At 43.2% G+C, this 27,980-nt stretch overlaps 1 protein-coding gene and 1 long non-coding RNA gene across 4 annotated transcripts in view; one reads left to right on the forward strand and one right to left on the reverse strand.

The window, feature by feature from the left end:
• Window positions 1–5,227: 5,227 nt before the first annotated feature.
• LOC138837460 (uncharacterized) lies at window positions 5,228–27,352 on the forward strand. Its single transcript, XR_011375319.1, has 3 exons — window positions 5,228–5,319; window positions 16,079–16,154; window positions 27,294–27,352. It is a non-coding gene; the product is annotated as an uncharacterized lncRNA (long non-coding RNA).
• Window positions 11,031–27,980, reverse strand: part of Fgf1 (fibroblast growth factor 1) — a 98,752-nt gene continuing 81,802 nt past the window's right edge. For 2 of the 3 annotated variants that reach the window (XM_070036288.1, XM_070036287.1), the window contains exons 3-4: window positions 19,454–19,557; window positions 11,031–14,348 (exon numbers count right to left, since the gene is read on the reverse strand). In XM_070036288.1, coding sequence (XP_069892389.1) covers window positions 14,154–14,348; window positions 19,454–19,557 — 299 coding nt within the window. In that variant the 3' untranslated portion in view covers window positions 11,031–14,153. The remainder of the gene's footprint in view (window positions 14,349–19,453; window positions 19,558–27,980) is intronic. The other variant, XM_070036289.1, reaches the window with a different exon arrangement.

Consider the following 27,980-nt stretch of genomic DNA (forward strand, 5'->3'; position numbering starts at 1 on the left):
TTAACACTGTTTACTTTAGATGAAATCCTTTAACAACCACACTGGACATATTTTGAGAGACTGAGAGAGAAAAGTAAAGAGAAAGCTTCAGACAGGAAGTTCAACAATGGCTCCCAGTTGGTCATGCTATACCAAGGGGGAGGAGGTGGAGAATTATTATCTCAGTTTTCCAAGTACAGAGCCTTCTGTCCCCTAGGTCCTATTGTGTTGAAATTCTGCTGCTGCTGTCAATGCCATCACACAGGTAATGGTACTTCCCTTAAGCTGCTTTTAATGTATTCTCTAGAGTGTTCTTTCTTCTCGTGACCATCTGGATGTGGTGCACAGGATCCACCTACTTCCTGAGCCTTCTGATTCTTTCATTATAATTGGAATGTTCTACTTGGGAAGTTGAAAGTATGGAGATTGAGGTGCAAGGTCAGCCAGGCAGGAAAAAAGTCCATGAGATCCCAAAGAAAAACACTGTGGTGCCTGTCGGGTATCCTGCTTACCTGGAACCCTAACATAGGTGGATCAAGACCAAGCCCATGCATATGCCTAGACAGGAAGTGTGACTCTGCCTTAGCAGCAAAAGTCAGTGCTGGGGTGTGTGACTTAATGGTAAGGGCATTCACAAGTAGCATGAGGCTCTGAGTTCAAAACCTGATACTACCAAAAAGAAAAGCAACTCAATGAAATATTTTCATTGATAATCTCTTAACCTTCCTTCTCCCCAATCTCCCCACATTCCCTCTCTTTTCTTATATTGCACTCCATCTGTTTAATATCTTTTTCTGGCCTCTGCCTGGCTCATCTATCTGTCTATAGAACATTCTGGAGCAATGTCATCAGAACTGTTTTTCTTCTGATTCATATTCTCTTCAGATTTTTGCCAATATAACACTTAACCTGTACATTAGACTTTTTCGTAGATGTATACTTTACCATTTCCAAACAAGGTATTAGATACAATTTATACACCTCTATTTATAGTATGCAGGTAGGTGAGTCTGGATGTGTATGTTCAAACCCAAAGGCAGGACATTTCCAAGGCTTCTAGAAAGTCTTTGTGCCTCTTGAGGAAATTTATAGCACATGCTTCTGCAGTTCTTTTTTGTCTTCTCTCTCTTTCTTCTTCTTGGAGTGGCAGTGATGTGCATATTGAACACTGGGATATCATTCCTCCAGGTCTTGGATGTTTTCTTCATTTTTCTATAGTCTGTCTTTATCATTTCTGTTTTGTGGATCTTGCATTTCTGTCACTCTGTCTACACATTCACTGACTCTCCTGCCATCCCAGTATGTTCCCCATCCTAGCCTTTCCTGTGTTGTTTGCTTCTATGTTTTCATTTCTATTCTAGCTATTCATGTAAACACGTTTCATATTTTCCTGTAAGTCTTTTGAACACACTTATAGCAACTGCTTGAAAGATTTTGCCTGCTAAATCTGACACTTGGAATCACTTGGAGAGAGTTTCTCTCAGCTGTCTTTCCTGGAGTATGAAACACACTTACTGTGTCTGCATTTCTTAGTAATTTCAGGCTCAAAGTTGGACTCTTTAGATCCACATTATGGCAGCCTGTGAGTCTGTTGTTTTCTTCCACGGATTATTGGGTTTTTGATCTAGAAGGCAATTAATGTGTCTAGACACCAACTACAAACTTTGTCCCCTTTTTGATGCATGGGGATCGATGTCTCTGTTCTCAGGACTTCATTGCTATAGTTTTTGCCAAGTCTTTTGAGTACTTTCTCTATTTCTGTGTTGTTTTAGGGTTCACCAAGGGTTTCAGTAAGGATAGAAGTCTCTTTTTGTGATTTTCGTGTTCCATTTAGGTTCATTCTTCCAGTTTTCTAGCTTTTGGGCAGATTTTGAGCTCTATATCTCTAACATTTCAAACCTATGAGATTGAGTTTTCTACTACCTGCCTTATTTGTGGTTGGGAAATTTACTTTAAAAAATGAAAGGAAGAGGCAGTGAACACACATAACTCTTATTCAAGAACAGATTCCTTTCTGGTTTTCTGTTCACTTTTTCTTTTTTTTTTAAACCATGTCCCTTAGGCTCTCCTACCACATATATGGTAGCTTCTGGCCAGGAATTTGGGCAGGGTTTATACTCAGGGTTTTATACTCCTTCTGTGGTTTTTCTGCTGCCAGTACTTTTCCTGTGAATTTCTAGCTACTTTTTCAGCCTTGAACTCTGATCCCTGACACCTTTAGTGGTAAGACTATGGTTTTCCATGGCTACTTTTCTCAGCTGTTGCTGTGAGGGTTGGATATCACTCTTAGGCCAGCAAGATATAAATCCAAAATGTTCACCTTTTCCTGTGGCAGTTTTTGAGACAGAATTTTCCTCCAGCTTCTGACTGCTTCTGGATTCTTTCCAGTGTCTTCTAATACTCATTCTTAAAAAGAAAAAACTCTATATCCTGTGTTTAATCATTTTGTCTGTGGGAGGATTTCATGACCACTCTGCCATTCTTGGAAGTTCCACTTACTGGGATTATAATTCCAGTATGTCTACTTTTTCAGTTGAGATTCCATTTGGTTCTTTGCTAAATTAAATCTGCCTATGTTTGTGAAAGATTTTATATTTCTCACATTTAAGATTTTTTTAAATGTCTTTGAGCATTGTAAAGATTCTTATTTTGTGCTCTCTAGTCAATTAATATCCAACCGCTCCACTCTCTGACGTTCTGGGGGTGTAAAGGTGCCATTCTTATGTCTGTTGACTCATTCAAGGTTTCCTAAGTAATTTTTTGATTATGAGTCGGTGATTAGATATGCCGTAAACATGGAAAAATCTTTCACCTGGATTTGGGGGATTGAATGTGCAATTTTTGCTTGTTTGCTTTTGCTTACTTTTACTTGATGTTTACTTGTTTACCATGAACAATTTGTGTGTTGCCATGGTGGGGCCTTGAATTCAGAGCCTCAGGCTCCTGTTTAACATTTTCACACAAGTCTGATGCCGTACCACTTAAGTCACATACTACTCTGGCTTTCTTGCTCATTCATTGGGGATAAGAGTCTGCCCTGACTTTGATGTTCAATCCTCAGATCTCAGTTTCCTCCTGAGTAGCTGGGACTACAGGCATGAGCCACAGGCACCTTGCTACTATGAACAATTTGTTTTGCTTTCTTTAAGACTATTTTTATTATATTTAAGCAGTTGTACAAAGGAGTTGCCATTCAACAAAACAGTTGAATATGAATACAGTAAATCAACAGGTTCTTAAACCAAGCATGTAACGTAGATTTGTATCGCAAATCTTTTTGAGGACAGGATGATAAAAAATGATCTTGCTTTTGATACAGAACTGAGGAAAGACATATTGGTAGGCCAATGAGTATTTTCATTAACTATAATAAAGGTCTTTGAAACTTTGTAGTGTGTCCTTCCATAGTGGAAGACAAAGGGTTCTCTCTGGGGTTTTCTCCTACTCCTTCTCTTCTTCTTCCTCTTCCTCTTCCTCTTTTTTTTTTTTTTTTGGTCAGTCATGGAGCTTGAACTCTGGGCTTGGGCACTGTCCCTGTACTCTTTAATGCAAGGGGAGCGCTCAACCACTTGAGTCACAGCGCCACTTCTGGTTTTCTTGGGGTTTATTGGAGATTAGATTCTCATGGACTTTCTTGCCCAGGCTGGCTTTGAACCATGATCCTTGGCTCTCAGCTTCCTGAGTTGCTAGGATTACAGGCATGAACCACCGTACCCGGCTCCTCTTTTTTTTTTTGTACTGGTATTTGACTTTAAGGCTTTGCACTTGGCAGGCAGGCAAGCACTACTTACTCTTTGAATCATGACGTAGTAGACCTTTTGGCACTGGTTAATTTTGAGACCATGCCTTGCTTTTTTGCCCAAGCCCCCTTGGAGAATGATCCTCCTATTTATGCTTTATGTTGCAGTTGGGATGACAGGAGTATATCACTATATCCAGATTTTTCTGTTGAGTTGGTGTCATGAGCAGTTTTATCCAGGCCAGCCTAGAATCATGATCTTCCCAGTTTCAGCTTCCTGTGTTGCTAGGGTGACAGGTACATGCTACTGTGCCCAGTAGTGGATATGAGATTCTCAAACACTTTTTGCTGATCTTGAACTAATTTTGAACTGAATCCGCCTGATCTCCACATCCACGTTGCATAAGTCACTTATGCCTGGCTTTGAGGTCTTTTTTTCCCCTAAGGCACTAATCCCATACCCGCCCCAGTTACCTCCCAAAAACCACATCCCAAGGGCATTATATTAGTGATTAGGTTTCAGCAAGTATCTGTGTGTGTGTGTGTGTGCGCGCGCACGCGGCGCGCGCTCAAGTGTACTCATGCATGTATGTATGCATGCAAATACATATGCATGTTGGTCCTGGGGAATTGAACTCAGGGCCTGAGCACTGTCTCTGAGCATTTTTGCTCAAGGCTACCTCTCTCCCACTTGAGCCACATCGCCACTTCTGGCTTTTTGGTGATTAATTGGTGATAAGAGTCTCACAGACTTTCCTGCCTGGGATGGCTTCAAACTGTGATTGTCAGATCTCAGCCTCCTGAGTAGCTAGGATTATAGGTGTGAGCCACTGGTGCCCAGCAACAGGTACATTTTTGGGAGTACATAAACATTCAGTCCATGCATCTTCTTGCCTCTTCAATTCCTCTGGGAAGCCTCCCCTCATGCCCTGGGCAGAACTGTCCATCTCAGCTGTGTTCCTGTAGCCTGTTCTCCATATTTCTTCTTGCACTCCCCTACATTGTGTTTGAATGATTTGTGTTTGTAGCACATTCTTTAGGTAGGTGGTCCCCTCAAAATAGCACCTTCTTCATAGGTTCCTTAATGGCTGTTCCAGTCCTTCCCCCCTAACAGGAACTCAGGAACTCTCTCTTTTGTTTAGTTGTCAGGAATACAAATTTAGAAGAAAGAACTCAGACCAATTCTGAGTGATTATTAAAATGAATCTACAGAGTATGGAGTACCAAAAGTCTGCTAGCTCTGGGCTCTTCTTGCTTGTTTGGTTTCTTTGTTCTGTGGATTGCTATTTCACCTTAGGACTTTTGGAAGCTCATTCTGAAGGATATTATGGGCTGTTGGGATGGGCGTAAATAGCTTTCTACGATCTGTTTTCATACTCAGATGAAGACATTTCCAGCCAGCAGTTCCTTCCCAACTCTGAGACTGGCACCGAGCCTGAGGAGTTTCTAGGCTGCCTCTGTGTGCCTGTCTTGTGAAGGTTGTGGCTTTTGGTTTGTGATTCTTGTTAAGCTGCCTTATTCTTTTTTGGATGGAATAGTAGATACTCAGATTTGGACAGAAGCACAGAAACACGGAAGCTGGAGTGTCAGGGAACACAGTGGTAAGAAGCTAATTGTGCCATATTTTCAATATGAATGAGATGCAAATATATGGTCAAGGGTGCTGACCCTGCCCCTTGGCTTTGCTGGCAAGCCTTGCTCATCCTTTTGCCCATAGGGAATTTGTTGAAACAAGAAGCCGTTTTTCCTGTCCTCTACCTGCCTTAGGAAATGAACAGAAACCTTGGTAAAGCATCTAAATATGTAGCAAATGTAATCTCAACCCCTACCCCCTCCCCCCCCCCCCGCAATTTCCAGTCTGAAATACATTTCACAGACTGTCAGATTTGAATTTGGGCCAGATAACATGCATGCTGATACTGATTATTTGTGTTCTTTGGCGGAAGGTCTAGGGAAGTGTTATAATTCAGCTGTGAGTGGACAGAGAGTGATTATGGATATGTAACTTCTACTTGGTTATCTGCAGATGTTGGAGGATGGAGTCTGCCAACTTCCCTCTTTGAGTCCTGGTCCCTTCCTCTCTGGCCAGCCTCCCATACCATGTTCCCCCACCTCTTACTTTCTATTAGGGTTGAACTCTCTCCTGACACAGGGTCTTGGCACATGCTTCTGCATCTAGGATGTTCATAGGCTTCCTCTACATCTCTTCACTTAGTCGACTCTTCCTATCCCTTCACATGTCAGTTTATTTCTACAGGAAAATTATTTTTGAGACAGAGTCCCCTAAACAGTCATGCTGTCCTGGAACTATTGATCCTCCTCCCTCACTGTCCCTACTGCTGAGATTATAGCACGCACCATCACATCTGGCTCAAGGAAGTTCTGGAGTAAATTAAAGCCTGCTGTTCTTAGAGTCTGAGGACATTGGATATATTTCTCTGGGTGATCTCTTGTATGAATTACATCCTGAAGTATGGTATGTATATGTAGGATACATGACAGGCAGATATTCATTTTATTGTAAGCTGCATATTTATTTTAATATGTATTAAAATCTATGTAGTAGTACTAATTCCTTTATATTAGAAGCATCTTGATCAGGCAATAGGCATTTGTGGAAAGGAATTATTTTGGAATCAGTATGCAAATGGATTCAGCCATAATGATTTACCAAGCTGAAGAAAGAGAGGTATATTTTTTTGTTTGTTTTGGTTTTTGTTTGGTTTTGTGGTCAGATATGGTAGACTCACACTTGTTACCCTGGAGGTGGTAATCAGAAGGATCACAGTTCAAGGTCAGCCCAGGCAAAAGGTTCATAAGATGCCCACATCTCATTAAAAAGCTGGGCCTAGTGGTTCATGCCTGTTACCTCAGCTACCCAGGAAGTATAAATAAGAGGATCACAGTCCAAGAATAGCTTAGGGAAGAAAATTGAGACCCTATTGGAAAAATCACTGAAGCAAAATGGTCTGGGGTCATGGCTCATGGATCTAGCAAGTGTGAAACCCTGAGTTCAACCCTCAGTACCAAAAAAGAAAAAAAAAAGCTGTTTTGTTTTGTTTTGTTACATCATTGTATCTACCAGGCCTGATGCATATCTGGCCTTAGTAAATATTTATTAACCTAGCATAGGCATAGTATTGCATGACTTCCTGAAATCCCAGCACTTTCAAGGCTGATTGATGGAGGAGGAGCACAGCCAAATCAACCAATCGTTTTCATGAAGGGATTTTTCCATTGTTATAAGTTTTGAGAGAAAGAATCCCAGTTTCTCATCTGAAATACTTCATGTCCAGCACGGTATCCATATCATTTTATGCCACATGAATTTACTGCCTTCTTGCTTTTTAATCTCTTTGCTTTGGTTTGTTGTGGCAAGGTCCTTGGAGCCTTTGCAGTTGCAAACATTTCCTCTGCAGCAGAGTGCAGTGAAAGGCTTGTGGGTAGAGGGTGCTAGACAGGCACTGACTAGGAAGAGGAAGGGGCTTTTCTTTTAGGTTCTGTTACTTTTCTGTGGCCCAGCTTCCTGTGGGAGACATAGTCTGGTACAGGTTCTGGTGAGTTTCATTACCTATCTCCCAATAAGTTGCATCTAGACTGTGACACCAGCATGCTGAAGGAAGCTTGCTGAAAAATCTCAGTGAAAATGTTTTTTAAAGTAGTATTAAAAAAATTTGTTGTTTTTTTTTTTGTGGGGGAGGGAAAGGGGGTAGATACCAGTAATGGGCACTCTGGGCCTTGAGCTCTTGCTCAGCTTCTTTGCTTTATGCTGGCACTACCACTTGAGCTAAACCTCTGCTTCTGTTTTTCTGGTGGTTAGTTGGAGATAAGAGCCACATGGATTTCACAACCCTGGCTGGCTTTGAACTGTGATCCTCAGATCTCAGCCTCCTGATTAGCTAGGATTACAGGCATGAGCCACCAGAAGCTGGCCTCCTGTTTATTCAACCAGAGGCCTCTGCTCTATCAAACACTTCCCAGATGTTTAAGTCTCTTGGGAATTGCACATGTTCAAGCAATTTCAAAACCCACTTCTTCTTTTTTCCTTCATTATTAAATATTATTCAACAGAACTGAGTAGCACCCATGATGGGGAGACAGATTTCCTCAGCTGGCCTCCATGCACAGTCTTCCTGGGTTTGCCTTGCTTTTTAAAAATTGTATTTTTATTTCTTTCTGTTTCCTGGACAGTCCTGAATCCTGTACCATTTCCCAGGTCAGCAGTGCCAATCCTAATGCATGTTTTCTATTTTGAGACTACCCATGGATTTTTCTGTTCAGTTCCACAGGAAATTACCAAGCTCTTAACACTCTTGATATTCCTGGGACTCTGAATAGTCTTGCTCTTCCAGTCCACACAGAAGATATATATAACACTGTTCCTACAACCAGTTTAGGGGAAGTAAAAAATTTTGCTAAAGATGTCAGTAAAAAAAATGCCATAGTTTAGTCTTATTCTCTCTGGGCCAGACTATGAAAAATGTATTTTACCTATAACAGGAAAATGTGAAAGTATGTTTTTGTGATAATATGCACTAATTGTCTGTCTACATCTTCACTTGAACCAAGTGAATCAGATCCTTCCATTGCACATGGTTCCAAACAAGGAGTGCCCAACCCTTCATTAAGCTGGAGAGAAGAGTCTGTCAAGACCAGAATGAGCTTTTACTTGTTTATGTCACAAAACAGAAACCAGTGTTCAGTGGGCAGATGTATACATTTAGCCTAGGTGATAGTGGTGAGCAAAGGGGAAAAGGCACAATTTAAGAAATATCTCCTCCCTGTATCATAAAAATATCAGTCATCAGATGACCCCAAATCTGGGTCTCTTTATATATGCATTTTATACAACTTCAGTCAGTATGTGCCCTGGTTTCTCTTTCTAATTTCATGACTAGGATGGAAAGCTAACAACGCAGTATGTCATGGTTAATATGTCAGCCAAAGTAGTTCCGATGTTGCAGACAGAGTCCACTAGTCCAATAGTCATGTCATACATTGTCCCTAAAGATTGACAGAAGATCATAGAATCACTGGAGTCTGAAAAACCCAATATTGGATTCCCCATCTCTAGATCCATATGCTCTGGCTGAGTTGTAGAGTAATTTTATGTGGAATGGCAGAGGAAATTTCTTTGTGCATTAGAGATGACAGGTTTGGAGGGTGGATTAGGAAAGTAGGGTGCCACTTTTACTAGCCATTAGGTCATTTGAACAGTTGTCAAAGAAATCCTCCCTCGTACTTCAGAAATGGGGAACATTCAAGTCCTACTACCAATTGAGCTTAAATAGTCAGACAGTAACACTATTGCTCTAAAAAAATAACTTGTTAACCAGGCACTGATGGCTCATGCCTGTAATTCTAGCTAATCAGGAAGCTGAGATCTGAGGACTGTGGTTTGAAGCCAGCTCAGGCAGGACAGTCTAAAATTTTGTTTACATTTTGCTCTTTGCCTTCATGTTGGTTGGCTCATAAAACATCGGTTCTCAGCCAGTGTAACCCTCTCAAACTTTTAGGGCATCAAGTTCCTTTTCTTAGCTGATTCCTCAAAGATGGGGACTGTTCAATCTCTGTACAAGCTGCATTACCGTCATGATGTTAAATTATTATTTTTTAAGCAGGAGATGAGAGCGTAATTTACAGAAAGTGATGGAAGCTGGGAGGATGCTTAGATGACCTAGGTTTATCAATCTTTTCTTGGCTCAGCATCCCTAGCCTCTATGTACCTAGATGGCAGTAGCAGCCTCCCCTTAAGTTTGGTTTGATTTTAGTTACTAGTGGTGGATTTTTTCTTTCTTTTTTTCTTTTTCTTTTTGTCACTTATGGGGCTTGAACTTGGGACCTAGGCACTGTTCTTGAGCTCTTCTGCTCAAGGCTAGAGCTCTACCACTTTGGTGCCACAGCATTACTTCTGGTTTTCTGGTGGTTAATTGGAGATGAGAGTCTCATGGACTGTCCTGCCTGGGGTAGCTTTGAACTGCAGTCCTCAGATCTCAGCCTACTGAGTAGCTAGGATTACAGACGTGAGCCACAGGCACCCAGTTTCAGTTGATTCTTTATGTCTTACAAATTTGGGAGGGGTCAAGAAAGATGAATGAAGTCAAGTAGTGGGAGCTAGTGAAGGGATGACCTCAAGACTCCATGTGTGAGAATTCCAAAGCAAGAAGGAGAGGACTTACATTTCCAGGGCTTCCAGGGGCAGAAATCTGTTACGAGCAGGACTGGAGGGTGCAGCGGGTGCTCATGGAGTCTGCACTGTTACATTCATTTCACATAATTAGTGGCAAACCAGGCTAAGAGAATTCACTGAACCTTAGAACAGATGGTGCCTGGCTAACAGGATGTCCCTTGTCCTGTTTATTCAAGAACAAACCATGTCTTTAAAAACACTAAAGTCATAGCTCACAATCTTCACTGGTCTCTGGGAAGGAGAATGGTTGCTCTGAACCAGTGTTTTTCAAACCTGGTTTAGGACTCCTGATGTTGGGACCTCTGATGCTTGACCCATACCTTTTAGTGGCACGTCATAGAATGTGCAAAGTGCTTCTTGTACGGTTTTGTGAATGGATTTTGTTTCCGCTGTATGCATAACGGCATAAATGTGCTGAGTTAAAATGAGAAATGTAGATGAAGCTCAAAAAAAATAGAAAAATGCCACTTAGAAGGAAAAGGATGGATTGATTGTGGTATGGAATTAGGAGAGTGAATCCATGCTGCCCAGTTGTTTGTTTCTGCTGTGGTAGGCCTGAACTGTTTACTCTCTGATAGGTGGCTCCGGAGCATGTGTGTGTACACATGTGTGAGTACATGCACACACATGTGGGATCTACATGTGCTGTGCTAAGTAACAGAGTACTCCCTCCTAAGAAGTCAGCATATGCCCTGATGCAGTAGATCATTTCCCCATATCAGTGATCTTGAGAGGCAGAGATACAGCCTTCTGATATTGACATAAAATGATCACAAATGCCTTAAATTTTGTTTCCAGTTCATAAATTTTGTTTTCAGGCAGAAGCTAGTCAGCTCAACAATAATAGCCTAAGTCCCATGATCTGTGTTGTAAAACAAAAGGATCTGAGTTAAGCACTGGGCTTGGTGCCTGAGGGGGCAAATTTCTAGGGTCTATTTCCTTACCAGAAACCTCAGTAGTCACCCATATTGCTTGATGTTTCCAAACCCCATGAACAAAAAAGTGTCTTCCTTAGCTTTTCTTGTGTCTTCCTTAGCTTTTCTCATGTCTGGTGGTAGGGGCAGAAAACCACGCAGCTGAGCAAAAGCCCTTTTGTAGAAAGAGGAGGCTTCGAAACGTGGGGAGGTGTCATCAGCTTGTGCAGCATTTATTAATATCTGGAAGGTAGGGAGAGGGACAGAAGTGTGAAGTGTCTGCCATCATCTTCATTGGAAGCCTGCCTGGCAGCCTGTGAGTCTGGCTTGTTCATGCTCTCCAGGGCTGAGGACTGGGTTCCATTGCCTCCAGCTCAAAGCATCTCCTCTCAGTGGCAGCTGATGTACCCGTCAGCTTTTTGTGTATACACACTGCTGGCCGCGGAAGGAACGGCCCACTCCACCCCTCCGCATTGCCAGCAATCCAAAGCCATATGTTCCTCACACTTCGTACGGAGTGTTGGGCACCTCATGACAATCAGCCTGGAAATGAATGCACAAGAGGCACGTGACAGGCAGATGGCTGCAAGACTGGCTTAAGGGAGAACTCAATGGGATGTTTCTAAGTTTGAAACTGTGGGGGAGTGCCTGCCACTTTTTATTTATTTACTTATTGATTGATTTGGGGCCAGTACTGGAACTCGAACGCAGGGTCCGGGTGTTGCCCTTTAGCTTTTTCACTCAAGGCTGGCGCTCTAACGTTTGGGCCACAGTTCCATTTTCAGCTTTTTGCTGGTTAATTGGAAGTAAGAGTCTGATGAACTTTTCTGCCTGGATTAGCTTTGAACTGTGATCCTCAGATCTCAGTCTTCTGAGTAGCCTACCAGTTCTTCAGTAGATCTGACAGGCCATTACCAGATTTAAAGCAGCCTAAGCTTTACAAGCCCAAGCTGACACAGGGCTAAAGTGTTGGGACTTTGTCATACATGTCCTCTGTCGCTCTGTTAGGGGGTGGCTTATGTTAGGGATTACTAATTCCTCCAAACCTGACCTTCTGAGACTTGTGGTCTATTCAGCAGTAAGATACAAGGTCTATATTTTGAGCTGACTGAAAGAAATGACTGCACAGCCTCTTTCATCACAAATATAATGCCCTGGGAGGGGATACAGCAGCAAACCAGACAGATAGGGACGGTCTCCAGAGCCCCAAGCCCCAGAACAATGCTGGACACAGAGTGGGCATGTAATATCCATTGAGAAAATCCACAGATGATGACTGGGCTGGCCTGTGAGGTCACAATCTAAGACAATGCTTTGGGTCTCTGAAATCACAGACTCTGTCTCACCTGTTAGCAATGGTATTTCATTTTTCTTGGACAATGTCATACTTGAATTTGATTCATACACTAAAAATTATGGACCCTTATAAATAGCTTCATTTTCTCTCTGGATCTCTTTTACTGGCCAAATCTTCACACTGCAGGTCTGTTAAGCCACAGTGCATTGTGATGCCCAGCTTGCCTGCAAACACTTACTAAAATAAAATAGAATTGTCCTATTCATGTTGTAAAAACAAGAAAAATTATGGTATCGTTTTGCAAGCAGAATACTGTTGAATGTAATGTCAACTTAGCTCAGTTCCTCAGCTGCCCAATCACTTTGAACTTCCAAATTGTTCTTGCCTTCCATCCTAAATAGGGCAATGCAATTTTAAGGGAATACTTCAATTCCTTGTAAAATATGAGCTAACACTTCTCAGTTTTTATCCATACTTATTGTATCACACGTAAGAAGTCTCCATGCCAAAAGAAGATACGGGACAGTACCATGAAAGAGAGTAGTAGTTAGTATACAAAATAGCTAAGGAGCTTGTCCATCATATCTTACTATCATCATTCTTGGTGGCTGAATGCTAATCAGTTTAATGCCTTCAAGCAAACATAAGCTTAAATGCTATTAAAAGTCTTTACATGACATTTGCTAGCCACTTAGATCAAGTTTACATTAAGAAGGAAGCCTACTTATACAAGTAATGGTAATAGAAATGGTCTTGGGAAAAGCTACTTAACGTCTCTGAGGGTTTTTTTTTTTTGTCTATTTTCTAAGTGGGCATTTTAGAAGCATTGGACCAAAGCACCTTAAAACACGTTCCTTATTAATACAAGCGTTAACTAGCATGGATGTTTAGGGGACTACCTGGATGTGTGTTTATGGGGAGACTGAGGCAGGTGAGGGTCAGGATTTGGGCCGCCTGCCTCTGAACATCATTCTTTAGAATCTATCCTAAAGCTAGATGGGGATGGTGGGAAGGCAGTATCTATAGGACCAGCAAACCTGTTGGAAATGTAGACACTCTACCCTAGCCTCACCAAGTCATGTTCCGTATTCAAACCAGATCCCTGCATCCCTGCATATTCTGTATTAATATTAAAGTTTGGGGTGGGGAGGCTCTATGTTAGGGTTCCAAAGCCCCTGATTGTTCGTGGCTCTTGGGTTGTTCCTTGCTTCTTAAATCATCCCAGAAAGGGGACAGCATCTCCCCTGACATTGGTACCTTTTCTTTCTTATCACTCCCACCCCCATTCCCCAGACCCAAAGGAATTTCTCAACATCTGATGTCACTTTTATCAAGAGCACCGTGCAGGGCTCTGGCCTTATCCGGCTTTCTGCTGATGGGTAAGCTTGGCAGGGACTCCCAGGCTGGAGATTCTTACTGCTTCCCTGTAGCCTTCCCCCATTCCTTCACTGAGGCTGCCCTGAAAGCCACCCTTCTAAGTCATCCATCAAAATGCAATTCCCTTCCCATTGGCCATCCCCCCCATGCTGGAGGAGGGACTTCTCAGTCCCTGTTTCTCTCGTGAAAAACCCTGCCCCCTCTAACTTCATTATCAGCATCTCTGCTAGTATTTCAGAGGATAATGATAGAGAAAAGGCATTCATGCCAAATGTTTTGGGGCTGTCAGCCAAGGTTTACTCAGTGGGGGAGTGGGTGGTATGGCAGACCCCTGAACATACTTCATCTGGCCCTGCCTTTCATTCAGAGGCTCAGCCTGTAGCAGGTGCTGGATGCACCTGGCATCCTCACCCACACCCAGACTGGCCAGCCACTTGGCCCGTTGAAGCTATGTGGTCCTCCGTTCCAAACTGTGCCAGGGTAAAGAGCTCTGCAGGAAAAGTGGGCTGGATACTTAGAAGCGCACTGCTTACGAATTCAGGCTCTGTGGGCTGGGAGTTAGCACAGCCAAGGTTAAGAGAACATTTGGGGGGGGGTCAATGAGTTGAGGACCCCTCCAGGCTCCTCTGGAGTGCCTAGCACCCAGAGCAGAGATCTCTAATCAGAGGAGACAGGCAAGGGGAGGAACAGGATTGCTTTCTGGCCATAGTGAGTCCGAGGACCACGCTTGCAGCTCCCATTCTTTTTGAGGCCGACAAACCAATTCTTTTCAGCATGTTTCTTGGCTATGTAGGTGTTATAATGATTTTCTTCCAGCCTCTCCAGGAACAAGCATTCTTCATCAGGTGTCTGCTAAAAAGATCAATCCAAAAGAGGGTAGAAGAATCAGTGAGTGGTTCTAAAGCTTCCTTCTCCATTCACTAGCTAGCTATGACTGTGGGCAAATTACTACAAGTGCTCTGGGCCTGGGTTTCTTCTTCAGGTGAATAGGGATGAGGGAATCTATCCCACAGAATGGGCAGGAGGAGTTTGAAAGGTACCCAGAACATAATGAGCCTGCAGAATGCACCTGCTGTGACTGTGAGCAGTCCTTGCCTTTACTGTTCTCAGGACTCTGGGATGTCTTCTGGGAGAGTCTGCTGGACTGTAAGCACCCAGGGTAGATGGACTGTTCATCTCTTTGGAGCCCTGGCCTACAGCAGTCCACAGAATAACATTCCAGACAGGTAATCCAGGTGGTGGTGGTACAGTCTAAGAGGAAAGGTGTCTCAAGTTTGGATTTGAAGAAGAAATAAAAACCTATGAAAATTCTTTTCCACCCTGCTGATTTTCACTCAAAATATCCGTTTTACTTTAATATAGCTATAAACATGAATACTTGTGCAAAGTTCATACTAAGACATATCCTAGAACTAAAATAACTTTTCAAATGAAAATAACTTTTTTTGGTACTTAGAAAAAGAATTAGCTGGGCATGATGATGCATTTATGTAATCTTAGCACTACAGAGACTAAGGAGGGAGGATTTTGAGATCAAGGCCAACCCGAGCTGCAAAGGCAGATTTTGTCTAAAAAAAAAATCATTAAAGAAGAAAACATAAAACCAAATAAAACTCAGAACCCACCATCTAAATATAGTCAACTATACTTTCTTCCTCCACTTCCTCTTCCTCTTTGAAGTCTTCTTTTGAGGTGCTGGGCATCAAACCTAGGGCCTTGCATGTGCTGGACAATCACTAGGTGACTGTTAACAGTTGTTGAACACTGCCTTCCCCTCATCTTTTTATGTACATGTATAGTAGATAAGGTTCTATGGATACAATTCCTAATATTATCAAAGTGGTATGGTGTATCTGCTCTTTTAATATTGGACAACCAACTTAAAAGACATACCCAATATTACTACCAAGAAAAATGGAAGTTAAAGAATTGTGTATTATGTGTTGACTATGATATCTTTCAAGATCAAAAAGAATTACAAGTCTGAGCCTCATGAGAACTGTGCACTGTGGCTGAGATGTGGTGGAAACTCTCTGAGGGCAGTGTATGCATTTGTACCAAGATTTAAAACATGCCTCATCTTTGACCAAGCAAGTTCACTTCTAGGGTGTTACCCTTAGGACAAACTAGGAGATAGATGAACCAGTGTAAATTCATGACAACTAATGGGAAGCAAGCTCTCTGCTGTAGCAAGGTGGCAGGTGGTGTGGACAAAGGATAATCCTTATGTAGATTCAGCATAGCTGCAGGTCTATTAAGCTGACAACAGCCAGAACATTAAATAGTGCAGTCGTACCTACCAATCGGTAGTTTCCATATAGTTCACTTATCAGAGAATAGGGGGACTTGCTGTTTGTCCTGATTTTAGGATACATGTTCTGTATGTGGATGTGAAGAGAGTGTATGCAAACTCATGCTATATATTAGTCTTCCTGTGATTTACCACATCTGACTGTGACCTTTTCAAGGCGCATGATCTCTATCATATCCCCAACCCCTCACATGGCAGCAATGCCTTTTCCTGTGGTTTCCAGTCCTGGTGCTCAGAATTCTCATTCACATGAACCTGTTTATCCCATTAGGCTCTAAGTCCTACTGGAGTAAGAAAGAGATGGAATCATGGCGGCCTTACATTTACTCCTACAGAGCCTCACCAAGGTAAGTGCAAAGGGAGTCCATTTGATTCTTTTGGTTGTTGTTTTGCTGGGGATGGAAGCAGGCTTCTGCTAGGCCAGAGCTCTGCCCTAAACTTTTAGTTTTGTTAGTAAGAAACTGCAGCCGGAAGTCTCCTGCCTATTCATTTACAGTGAAGGGAAATGACACCTGGGTGAGACACTTCAGATCCTTGCTTGCAGAAGGAGATGGGATATAAATATACTATTAAATTGGATGAGTCTGCTGCGTCAGGAGGAAGTCAGACCAGACACGAATAGTCCACACACGCACGTTGTCAGGGTGGAAGGAGGGGGCTGGACTGTGTGGGTTGCTAGTCCCCTGTAGGGAGCTCACCCACAACACTCCCCCGTGGGCATCAGGCCTGCGTCCAGTGACGAAGGTGAGGACAGTCACAGTCCCCACCTGGTGTCTCTGTCACACCGCAGCAGCTGACACACAAGGTGGCTGAGTCATGGCTGAGTCGGCTAGCCAGCTCAGAGGTCCTTCAGCCAGGATTTGTCAGCACTTACTATGTGCTTGCTGCAGAGCTGTGGGCCTGGGCATCAGCTGTTGATTCAGCCTAGTGTAGCTGTTTTCTTTCTTATATTTAGTATGCTTTCCTTCAGTTACATAGGGGACATGTACTCACTGGAGAAAATCTACTTCCCCAGAGATAACTGTATTCATATTTTTATACAGACTTTCAATATTTCTCCTTCTTTCCTTCCTTCCTTCCTTCCTCCTTCCTCCCTCCCTCCCTTCCTTTCTCCCTCCCTCCCTCCCTCCCTCTCTCCCTCCCTTCCTTCCTTCTTCCTTCCTGTTTTTTGGGTTTGAATTCAGAGCTTGCTTAGCTGGCAATCTACTCCTTGAGCTATGCCTTCTGCTCAGCTTTTTGCTGATTATTTTGGAGCCAGAGTCTCACAAACTTTTCTGCCCAGGTTGATGTCAAACCTTGATCGTCCAGATCTCAGCCTTCTGAGTAGCTAGGATTATATGCATAAAGCATTAATGGCTGGCCTCAACTTATTTATTTAATAAATAACATGCTTTATAGCTGGGCGCTAGTGACTCATACCTGTTATCTTAGTTACTTGGGAGGCTAAGAATGAGAGGATTGTAGTTTGAGGTTAGGCCAGACAGTAAAGTTTGCAAGACTCCTTCTCAATCCTTAGCCAGGCTCAGAGGCTCACACCTGTCATTGTAACTTTATGGGAGACTGATATGGAGAGAATCGTGACTCCAGGTCAGCCCAGGCAGAAAAGTACCTGAGACATCATGTCAAGGGAAAGAAGCTGGGTATGGCAATGATTCTTGTCATCTCAGCTGGTGCAGAAAGCAATCTAAGTGCATGCCTGGGCAGGAAGGAAGATCCTACCTTAAAAATAAACAGTATAAAAAAGACCTGGAGACATGGCTCAGCAGTAGACCCTAGCAAATGTGAGACCCTGGGTTAAAAACCCACGTACTACCAAAATGAAAACAAAAATCTCATTTCCACATATCCTTTTCAAAGATTGTTAGACATAATATATTAAGATCACATTTTGGGTATACGGCAATGGTGGCCGGGACTGTAGTGTAGAGAGACTCCCTGGAGCCTTAAGGAAACTGGACTTGGGGAGTTCAGCTTGAATATTTTCATGTAATTGTACAATCAGGTTAGGGTGCTTAGAATTGATTTTAAGGGAGAAAAGAGCTACCCGGGAAGATCCAGGGGTTCTAAGCAACTGGTTTGTCTTAGAGCCACCATCCCTGCAGCCTCGGGTGCACCAGTCAGTGCTCCTGGCAAGCCCTGTGGGAGGCCATCACTGCCCATTGCTATCCACATAGGTAGAGCTCCAAGTGGCCAGGGCCTTGCCAAAATGACAGCAGCATGAGCTACAGCTGCCAGTTTAAGACCGAATGACGGATGGGTTAGTTATTGGTTGATTTACGGACCACTTGAAAGAACTGCCTTAAAAACCCCTCTGTTTTCTACTTAGCAGTCACTGCTCCAAGCCCCTTAAAGTCCCTGGCACTGGCAATATGAGAGACTCTGCTGATTCCATCTCCTGACCCCTAGTGTTCAGTAGGTGGAACTGAACTATGTTCCACCTAGGATTTCCCAGGCTGCCTTGTCCCTTGGCCATTGATCCAAGTGATACCTTTTGAGACTTCTCCATAAAAGGAGAGAAGGGGACAGTTTGGATTGGGTCATGAACTTCATCCCAAGCCTGTTATCAGCTGTTAGGATACAGAGAAGGGATCACTGGAATCCAGAAATAATTGTGAGTCCTGCATTTGTTGATTTCTACCCTCTCTCTAGTTAAATCTAGTCCTGGGGTTTGAACTGAAGGCTTTGTGTCTGCTAGGCAAACATTACCACTTGAGCCATCCCATTTTGTTTAGTTAATTCTTCCTATGTTTTCTGCGTAGTTGGGATCATAGGCATACATGACCATCTTTTTGATTGAGATGGGGAGGGGGAATCTTACTTTTTTCCCCAGCTAGCCTTGAGCCATGATCCCCTCACCCTTCCTTTCACTTCTGTCTCCTGAGTGGCTGGGATTACAGGCATGAACCATCTTGTCTGGCCCTCCCACATTAAATCTGTTAGTAGAAATAGCAAGGGGACAAAATCAGACTTCCTCTTTTTCTGGTCTTTTCTTACAAAGGTTAAGATACACTGAGTCAAACCTAAATAAAGCACTGACATGGAGAAAGACTGAGCAGGCAATGTGGAGAGCTTTTGCTCCTGAGGAAACAATGAAATACTTCTCATTAGGGCTCATTACATCCATCCCTTCTAGTACCTAAAACAGTGCTTAGATGCAGGAAATATTTGATGCATGTTGAATTTGGTGGGTAAACTTTTTTATCTTTTTTAAGTGATCCAAGTCCTCCCAGAATAGAATGGATTATTTTCAAACTTTTTTTGCCTAGCATATAAACTATTTGAGTACAAGGCTCTTGCAATTTTTATGAAAAGGATCAAAGCACACATGTAGTAGTTTCGAGAAGGATTTGGAATGAATGAAGATTAGGTATTCTGAAATGAGGGCCCAATGAAGTATCAAAACATCAATCAATGTTTCCTCTCTGTCTCCAAGATAATATGCTCTGAGTATTTCCAGAGAGTACCCCAAGAAAGTCTTTTATGTTCATGCTGAAAATAAGGCAAAGAAAATAAGGTAGGAATCCTACTGGAAAAAATAACAAACAGAGACTAATTGATGGTTTGTAGTTTGCATCATTCAGTGTAACAAGATTTCTGGAAACCTCAAACTTTGGCTCTGTCTGGAGGCAGGTCGGTTCATACTTACTGAGCCGTATAAAAGCCCGTCGGCATCCATGGCCAAGTACTGGCCAGTCTCGGTGCTCTTTATATAGACCTCCCCCACGCTTTCCGCACTCAGTTGCAGCTGAACTGGAATAAAAATAACACAGGCAAAAGTAAATAAACACCACGCTTTTACTGATAGAGTCCAGCAGCCACGACAGTTGGCCATGGAAAATTCTGCTCATTCGTTTCACACAGCTTCAGGATGAGCCTCCAATGAATCAAAACATAGAAAATAGAGTCTCTTTTTCTTTGCCCTCCAAAGAAAGCTGTCCAAGAGGAATTATGTTCCTGAGAGGAGAAGAAACTCTGACTGTCTCATCCATCTGTCCATCCTGTTTATTACAAAGCCACCCCTTGTGTGCCTGCCCAGCATCTCTTCCCCCCTCCCTCTTTGCTGGGGAAAAATAATCATGGGAGGAAGTATCCCTCATTTCCTTGGCTGTGTCAGCCCCAGCCATCTTAGGGTGCTGTGGAGCAGGCAGCTGGCCAGTTTGCTGTATGTTCTACTTAGTGTTTGGCTTGCTCTGTGCATCGGGGAAGATACCATGTGGCCTGTGCCTTCTAGACATGGGAGAGACTTGCTGTTCTTTAAAATCTGAGATTGTCCCAGACAGAAGTTCTTGGGGACCTAGATTACTGTCTATGAGATGGAGAGAATTTACCCACAATGCAGTTCCGTGACTGTCCAACCTCTGGTCCAGACAGCACTGTATTACCAGGTTTCCTGGACAGGCAACTATGAATTGTTCTCAACCAGAGGCCACCTTGTCCCCAGGGAACATCTGGCAATGTCTGGGAACAGTTTGGGTTGTCACAACTGGACAGTAGTGGAGGGTACTACTGGCATCTAGTGGACAGAGTCCAGGGCTGCTGCAGAATGCCCCATAATGCATGGAGCAGCCCCACAACAAAGAACCATTCATTCCAAGGAGTCTGCCGTCCAGGTTGAGAAACCTGGAGACTGATGGCAAGAGCTGTGAGCTCCACTGGGCCCAAGCCTCACATTTGCATGGTTGATACTCCCAGGATGCTTTGCCCAGTGCTGGATGCATAACTGTAGGCCAAGCTTCAGTTGATAGTTATCCTTTTTCCGCATTCATCCTCTGGAGGGAGGTGCTTGATGGAATCAGGATTAATTCTGGACTCTTCTAGACAGTTTGTTTTATCATAGATGGTCATAACCACCAATAGAATTAGAAGTGAAATCTAGATGGGGAACATAGGCAATGTCTAAGGTACTGGGAAGACAAGAGACTTCTTTGCTTTTCTGGAGTCAGCTTACCAAAGGCGAAGGGGCCTGGAGGGCAGGATCCCAGGGCTTTGGTTAGCAGGTCTACATCACTCATGGCCATCTTCTTTCTCCCCCGTCTCCTCCTCTTTCCTTTTTTCTCTCTCATTAGAACTTGAACCCAGAGCTTCTTGCTTGCTATACAGATGCTACACTGCCGAGCCTTGCCTTAAACTCTGAATGTCATTTCTTAGAACAGGAAATCCATGTACATGTTTCAGACTTGGAAACAGTATGGAGAGCAAAATGTCTTCCCCTCCTGCCCCCATTCTTAATATTTGGCAGATTGATACTGAACAGCAGGAGCAGATAAGATGCTGTCCCCCCCCCCCCGGCACATTTGTCCTTGAGAAGGGTGGGCAGAACAGGAGCAAAAAGGAGCCCCTCGGGATACATTTTATGTGGATCTTTCTAGAGAGATTTTATGCATATGTGGCCAAATACACACCATCCCTCCTCTTTTACACCCATGATGGGGTATTCCAATGATATACCAATGACAGGAAATGTGGTTCAAATGGTTCAATGGTAGAACATCCACCTAACAAGCATGAGGTCCTAAGTTCAAACCCAAGTTCTTCCCCTCCCCCCCCAAAGAGATATACCAATAATAACGTGCTATTCAAATAGTTCTACACCTTGATTTTTAATTTTTAGTTTTAGTTTTGTCCCAAGAACTATTTACACCAGTTAAATTGTGTTGCATTATCCGGTTATGCCACAGCCATTTAATCACTTCCTCATAGACATGCCAGTATTCTCAGTCTCATTTCCATTTGTCTCCTCATTGTCTGATTATTCCCATAGGTGAGACATACTTCCATCACCCTTGTGAAGGTCCACTGCTCTGGTCCTTGGAAATCTTCTGTAGAGACACAGGACCTCTTTAACTTCCCGTAGTAAGTGGAATTTGTTGACTTTATAAGAAGGTAGGAAGCGGCTCATCTCTTTTCTGACTGGTCTCTCCATCTTCACTTAGCTCTGAGAGTGTGGTCATGAGAGAACTGCTGGCAGAGTATCCATCAGGAGCTGAGTTCTGCCCTTTCCAGCCTCAATCGCACCAATCAAATCACACCACTTGCCTGCTCTATTCTACCTGTTTTAGCTCTTCAACACACATCAAACTCTGCCCCAGGACCGTTACACATGCTATGTCCTCTGGCACCTTCTTCCTCCAGATATTCACCAGGTTGGTTCTCTTCCTCCTCTAGGCCTCAGCCTGAATATCTTTCCTCAAGTGCTTGTGACCCTCCTTCTCCACCACTGCCCCTGCCAACTCCCTGCCTATTCCTTGCGTCTCTTTCTCGGCCCCTTGCTTGTTTTTCCTATGGCATTCAACATACAATGGTTTTATTATTTAGAGGTTTACTCATTTATGTTTTTTGTCCCTAGGAAGCAGACAGGAGAGCAAGGACAGGGATCTTTGTCTGTTCTGTTTCCCCCGACTGCGGCTCCTGTTCCTCACACAGTGCCCTGCACAAAGGGGCCAGGCCGTATTTGGATAAATGTTAGGTGTCAGTGTTTGTTGGGTGATGTTAGGCTAATATTGGCAGAGATGATTCTCTTGGTATTCATCAGTAAGCTGTTCTCTCTGAATCATGTTTCCATTAGTGATCTGTGGCACAGAATAAGATGGGACTCAAGTGGGAACTGTAAAGCTTTAGACTGAGCCAGGCGACCTTGGCCAGACTGCTTAATCTCTCTCAGCCACAGGCTCTTCATTGGTACAAGGGGAGATAATGGCTTCTTTCTCCATCAGTTCTTTCCTGATCCAATAGCTTCTGAAACGAGATACACTGAACAGCAAGGCTACATGCCCAGAATCATGTTTTCTGCAGTGCTGTCACATGGATAAACTTTAATATGTGAGCTGAAGGCTCACAGATTTCATGATTCCACTTGCCTGAAAGGTATAAAATAAGCAAATCTCTAAATAGAGCAAGTAGATAGCCAGGGGCTGGGTGGAATGGAGGTGGCAGAATTGTAATAGAGAGATGTGGGGTTTCTTTTGGCAAGTAGTCTATAATTGATTGTGGAAAGAATTAGTTGTACAACCCTGTTAAGAAAAGTTGTAGTGGGCACCAGGTGGCTCACACCTGTAATCCTAGCTACTCAAGAGGCTGCGATCTGAGGACTATGGTTCAAAGCCTGCATAAACAAGAAAGACTGTGAGGGCTGGGAAGGTGGCTCGGTGGTAGAGCACTTGTCTTGCATGCATGAGGCCCTAGGTTCGATTCCTCAGCACCACATAAGCAAAAAGAAAAAAGCTGGAAGTGGCGCTGTGGCTCAAGTGGTAGCTTGAAGAGCTTGAAGTGGTAGCTTGAGCTGAAAAGCTGAGGGACAGTGCCCAGGCCCAGAGTTCAGGCCCCACGACCGGACCCTCCCCACAAAAAAAAGAAAGCCTGTGAAACTCTTTATCTCCAATTAACCACCAGAAAACAGAAGTAGTGCTATGTCTCAAAGTGGTAGAGCGCTAATCTTGAGTGAAAAAGCTCAGGAACAGTGCCCAGGCCCTGAGTTCAAGCCCTAGGACTGACCAAAAAAAAAGTTGTGAGGGGAGTGGAGGAATGTTCAAGTGGTAGAGTACCAGCTTTGAGCAAAAAAAGCTAAGCAAGAGCCCAAAGCCCTGAGTTCAAGTTCCAGTACCAACACAAAAAAGAAAGAGAAAGAGGAGGGGAAGAAAGGAAATAAAAAAGAAAAGCTGTGAGGACGCCCCCCCCCCCAAGTAGATCACATACTTTAAATGGATGAATCATATTGTGCATGAATTCTTTCAATAAAGCTGTTTTAAATGTCTTACATTTTTATTAGACTTAAGGGATTTTTTGAGAACTTTCATATATATCAGTGTAATTCTCTACTTAGATGTGACCAAAGGAAGAGAGAAACCATTTACTGATCACTTACATGTGCCTAGCATCATGCTAGCTTCTGCCTTGGTATAAAAGAAGTTAATTTTTAAAAGCAGGAATGAACAATTCTACCTGTGTATTAGCTGCATAATCATGGAGCAAGTTACCCACCCTTCATTTCCTGATCAATAAAAATAATAGTTGGAGGATTAAAAGAAAGTGACTAGTGGCCAGTGCAATACTATCATTTTCTGTGTGCAAATGGGACCTTGTCTGCTCTTCACCAAGTCCCCTACGCAGGTGGCACCGGCTCCAAGCTATAGGGGAGTAACTAAAATTTGGTGAAAAATTGTTTTAGTCAAATCAGAATAATCCTGACCCAAGCCAAGAGTGAGTTCTCTCAGTACCTTCTCTTTTCTTTCCTACACATGTCCTCTTGGGCTCTAGTTATGGGATAGATTGGCCCAAAGCCATACTCTCCTACTTAGAAACTAGATGTGTTCAAGATGGTGGGCGGTCCTCCAGGATCCCATTTGTAGCCATGGAACAAGTGAGGTTAGTGCCTGGGATTTTTCCTCCCACCTACTGTAGTCCCATATAGGCATTTAGTCAAATGTGTTCTGAGTACCACAGAAATATAATGGACAGGTCCTTTTAGGTAGAGAAGGAAGATTTTTTTGGAAAGCTTTTGGTCTCCTGGTTCATTTCTGATCTTTCTCCTTTGGTCACATACATATGTTAAGAAGAGTTGACTTGTCCCCAGAGTCCAGTTACTGCTGTGGAAAGGCCTCACAGGTAAATGAGCTGAGGGCCTGCCTGACACCAGGGTTGCTGCTCTGGTGAGAGTTTGTCTCAAGAGTTTCCTCTGTAAATATTATTTCTCCAGGATGTCCAAGTTTCATAGCTCATTTTCACTGGATTTCTTTCTGGCTACATTCCCTGAGCATATATCCTCCTGCAAGCAGGGCTGGCAGGCAGAAGCACACCTGGCATGAGCTGCTCATGTAGAGAAGTAGGTTTTCAACTGTCTGTGTGACTTCATGCCGGTCCTTCAGGCCTGTATCCTTTTGCAGCTGTGTCTCAGGAAGAACAAGGAAGGAGAAAGCCTGGGAAAGGGGCCTTAAGGGTGCGTGTTTGTGGCTGGGGATGGGGGAAGTTGGTTGCAACAGATCAGCTTAGCCCTTCCTCTTGTAGCAGGGCAGGACCTGCTGAGGGCTCATGGGTAGGGAGACCGACACATGAGCCCACAAATGATAAATTAATAGAAAAACAAGACACCCCCGTCCCTGCTTGATTCTGAGCATAAGTAAACAAAAGTACAAAACCTATAATAACAACATTCTCTTCCCTTCCTTCCCTCTCTCCCTCCCCCCTTCTGTCTCTTCTCACCCTTCATTTTTGTTTTCTATTTCAAAGAAAATCAGATGATAACATGCAGGAAAAATATTGGTGGGAGAATATAATAAACCCTTGATGAAAATGGTATAAAAAAAGCATGAACCACGTTTTATAGCTCCTTCTTATAGGCTTGCTTTCTGGCTAAGTTTCCTACACATAGATTTTGCAAGCAGGACATAGCTCATGAATATGTATTTAATAAAATATGCGACTGTATTAGGTTCATATGGACTAGGATTGGAGACAAGGAAGGAGGGAATGTCTTCTTCATCCTCAGGCTTTATTTCTTTAAATCCAATTCAATTCTGAGACTAGTTCTGGGTAATGGAGTTACTGGTGTTTGCTAGTCTTTGGTCTGTATCTAGTACACATTTTAACATTTACATATTCATGAGCTGTGCATGTTGTTTGTGGGCTTGATTTGGTTTTGTTTTAGCTTTTTTTAAAAAATAAACTTTTCATCAGAGATTTACCATTTTCCACAATTCTCCTTCCTGCCTTTCTGGTGGGGTAGTAACACTTAGAAACACTTCCTGCTTTTCTGGGGTGGTAGTGACACTTAGAAACAGCCAGGACCCCTCACTTCATCCCTTGTGACCCGTGAGATGTTCTGTGACTCAGCTTGGTTTGGTCTCAAACTGCATCCAGACCCACATTTAAGTATCCCTACTGCTTGGTGTTCTTGGAATCCAGGAGTCCTGGGGAGGTAGGTTGGGGTGGGGTGGGGTCTTAAAAGCAACAGCACTTTCTCCTCTTAGGCCCCCCCCCCAACACCTTGCCAGGTCACCCCCGGGGGCAAGGGTGGAAGGGATTTTCTAAATTCCTTATGGGAGCCCAAGGACTGCTGTCTGTGAGCAGAGACAGTGACTTACACTTCCCAAGGAGGAGAGGCAAGTTCTTGCTGAAAATGAGACAGGTCCTCAGTTCCTGAGGTCCTTCTTTTCGCACGTTTTGAAATGGGGCCAATGGCTTTTGACTTAACAGACTGGAACTCAAGCTTTGAAAAGGTGCTGTGAACCACTGTTCATGCCTGTAATCTTAGCTACTCAGGAAACGGAGATCTGAGAATGATAGTTCAAAGCCAGCCCAAGCAGCAAAGCTATTAAGACTCTCATCTCCAATTAACCACCAAAAATCCAGAAGTATTCTATTAAGTGAAGCGAGCCAGACCCACGGAAACACAGGCTGTATGGTTTCCCTCATTTGCAATAACTAGAATATGACTAGGATATTCTTAGTAGGGGATCATAATAGCTCAATAGCTAGGTGCATATGACCAAATAAAATGAAGGTAATCAAAATGCACTCTAAGAAATGGAAGCAAGAGGTTGTTATCATGTATTGTTTGCAGTTCTTCCCACCCCCTTTTTGGTTTATGCCCTGTTGTCCCTGTTTTTTATATCTGTACCGTAGGTCTTGTACATATGTTTATCTGATTTGAGGAAGGGAAGGGGAATCACAGAAACAGCAGAACAGGGGGTGAACAAATATAACGCTGACACTCACTAGACACTATGTTAAAAATGAACTTTACAACTTGATAGGGGGAGACTTGGGGGAGGGAGAGCAGGAGAAAATGAAGGAGAGAAAAGAAATGTACTCATTACCTTACTTATGTAACTGGAACCTCTCTGTACATCACCTTTACAATAAAAAAAATAAAATACATGCTCAAAAACAAAACAAAACACAAAAATAAAATCCAGAAGTTGATGTGTATGGCTTCAGTGGTAGAGCATTAGGCCTTCAGCAAAAGAACTGTAGGGCAGTATCCAGATCCTGAGTTCAAGTCCAGTACTCTAGTGGTAGATAGAAATCTCTCAGAGAAATTGAAAAAGTATTGTAAGATATACTTGCAGAGGGGTAGAAGCATTTGCTTGGTAGATTTGTGACCCTAAGGATCTCCAGTAGAATCCAGAGTCCTACTCTCACCCTTGTTCCCCTCAATTCCAGGGCTTCATTCTTATTAAGCTTAAGCTCTAGCATTAAGGCATTTCTGGTATATCCACAGGTAAATTTTGTCATTTTTTTAAGGAACACACTAGGGTATATTGGATCGAGAATATATCAGAATCAATGATCAAAAAACTTGAAGTATGTGAATTCACCTTTGTGACTTGTAATCCTTCCTCCCTTGTCCTGTGTTTATTTTTGGACCCCCTTCACCCCCACCCCGCCATGGGCTTTTGTGTACTTTGGGCATTTCTGTAAGGGAGCCTAACACCTTGGAGGAGACCCACCTGGCTGCAAGTCTACATCTACTTTCTCCTTTGTTTTACAAGGTTCCACTGGATCTTTGTGGTCGTTTGTGCACAAGAAGCCATGTGATCCTTCACTTTCCAAGAAGAAAAAGCCACGCGCCTGCAGCCTGTGAGGGCTGAGAGAAGTGAACTTGGGGCACTGAGCCTGTGTGTGAGTCCGGGGAATGTGTACAGCTAGGGTTACAGTTCAGGTGGGACAGCTAAGAGGGTGGCTGTACCCAGAAGCCTGCCTTACCCACTCCGTCCCCGGACAGGCTGCAGAGATTATAAACCAGGGGTTATTCTGGGCTGGAGACTTCCCGTCCTTGGCCCTGTTTACCCAAAGTGAGGTCAGCCTCGTACAGAACTCAGGGAGGTTGTTTTATGCCAGTGGCATTTATAATTAACACGGAACCACCAGCCAGGCTCTGCCAAACACTGAAGAAAGACAGAGAAGAGGAAAACGTGGATTTGAGGGAATATAAATATATTTCATTGCTTTGGAATGTGTATACTCCACACATGCATACATATACGTGAAAGACTTTTCTTAAAACTTATCAAGATATCTGATTTTTTTTTACATATGAAAAGGTAAATTTTTGATTTAGTCCAGAGTTTGAGGAGCTCTTTGTCAAATGAGGAGTGGTAGGAGAAAGGGACAGCAGGCAAACACAGCACAGGCAACTGAGTTAGTTAGTTCTCTGCCCTGCGGGGAAATGTAGCTCT

This window comes from Dipodomys merriami, unplaced genomic scaffold (assembly GCF_024711535.1).
Source record: "Dipodomys merriami isolate MVZ:Mamm:240054 unplaced genomic scaffold, mDipMer1.0.p SCAF_27, whole genome shotgun sequence".
Taxonomy (NCBI): domain Eukaryota; kingdom Metazoa; phylum Chordata; class Mammalia; order Rodentia; family Heteromyidae; genus Dipodomys; species Dipodomys merriami.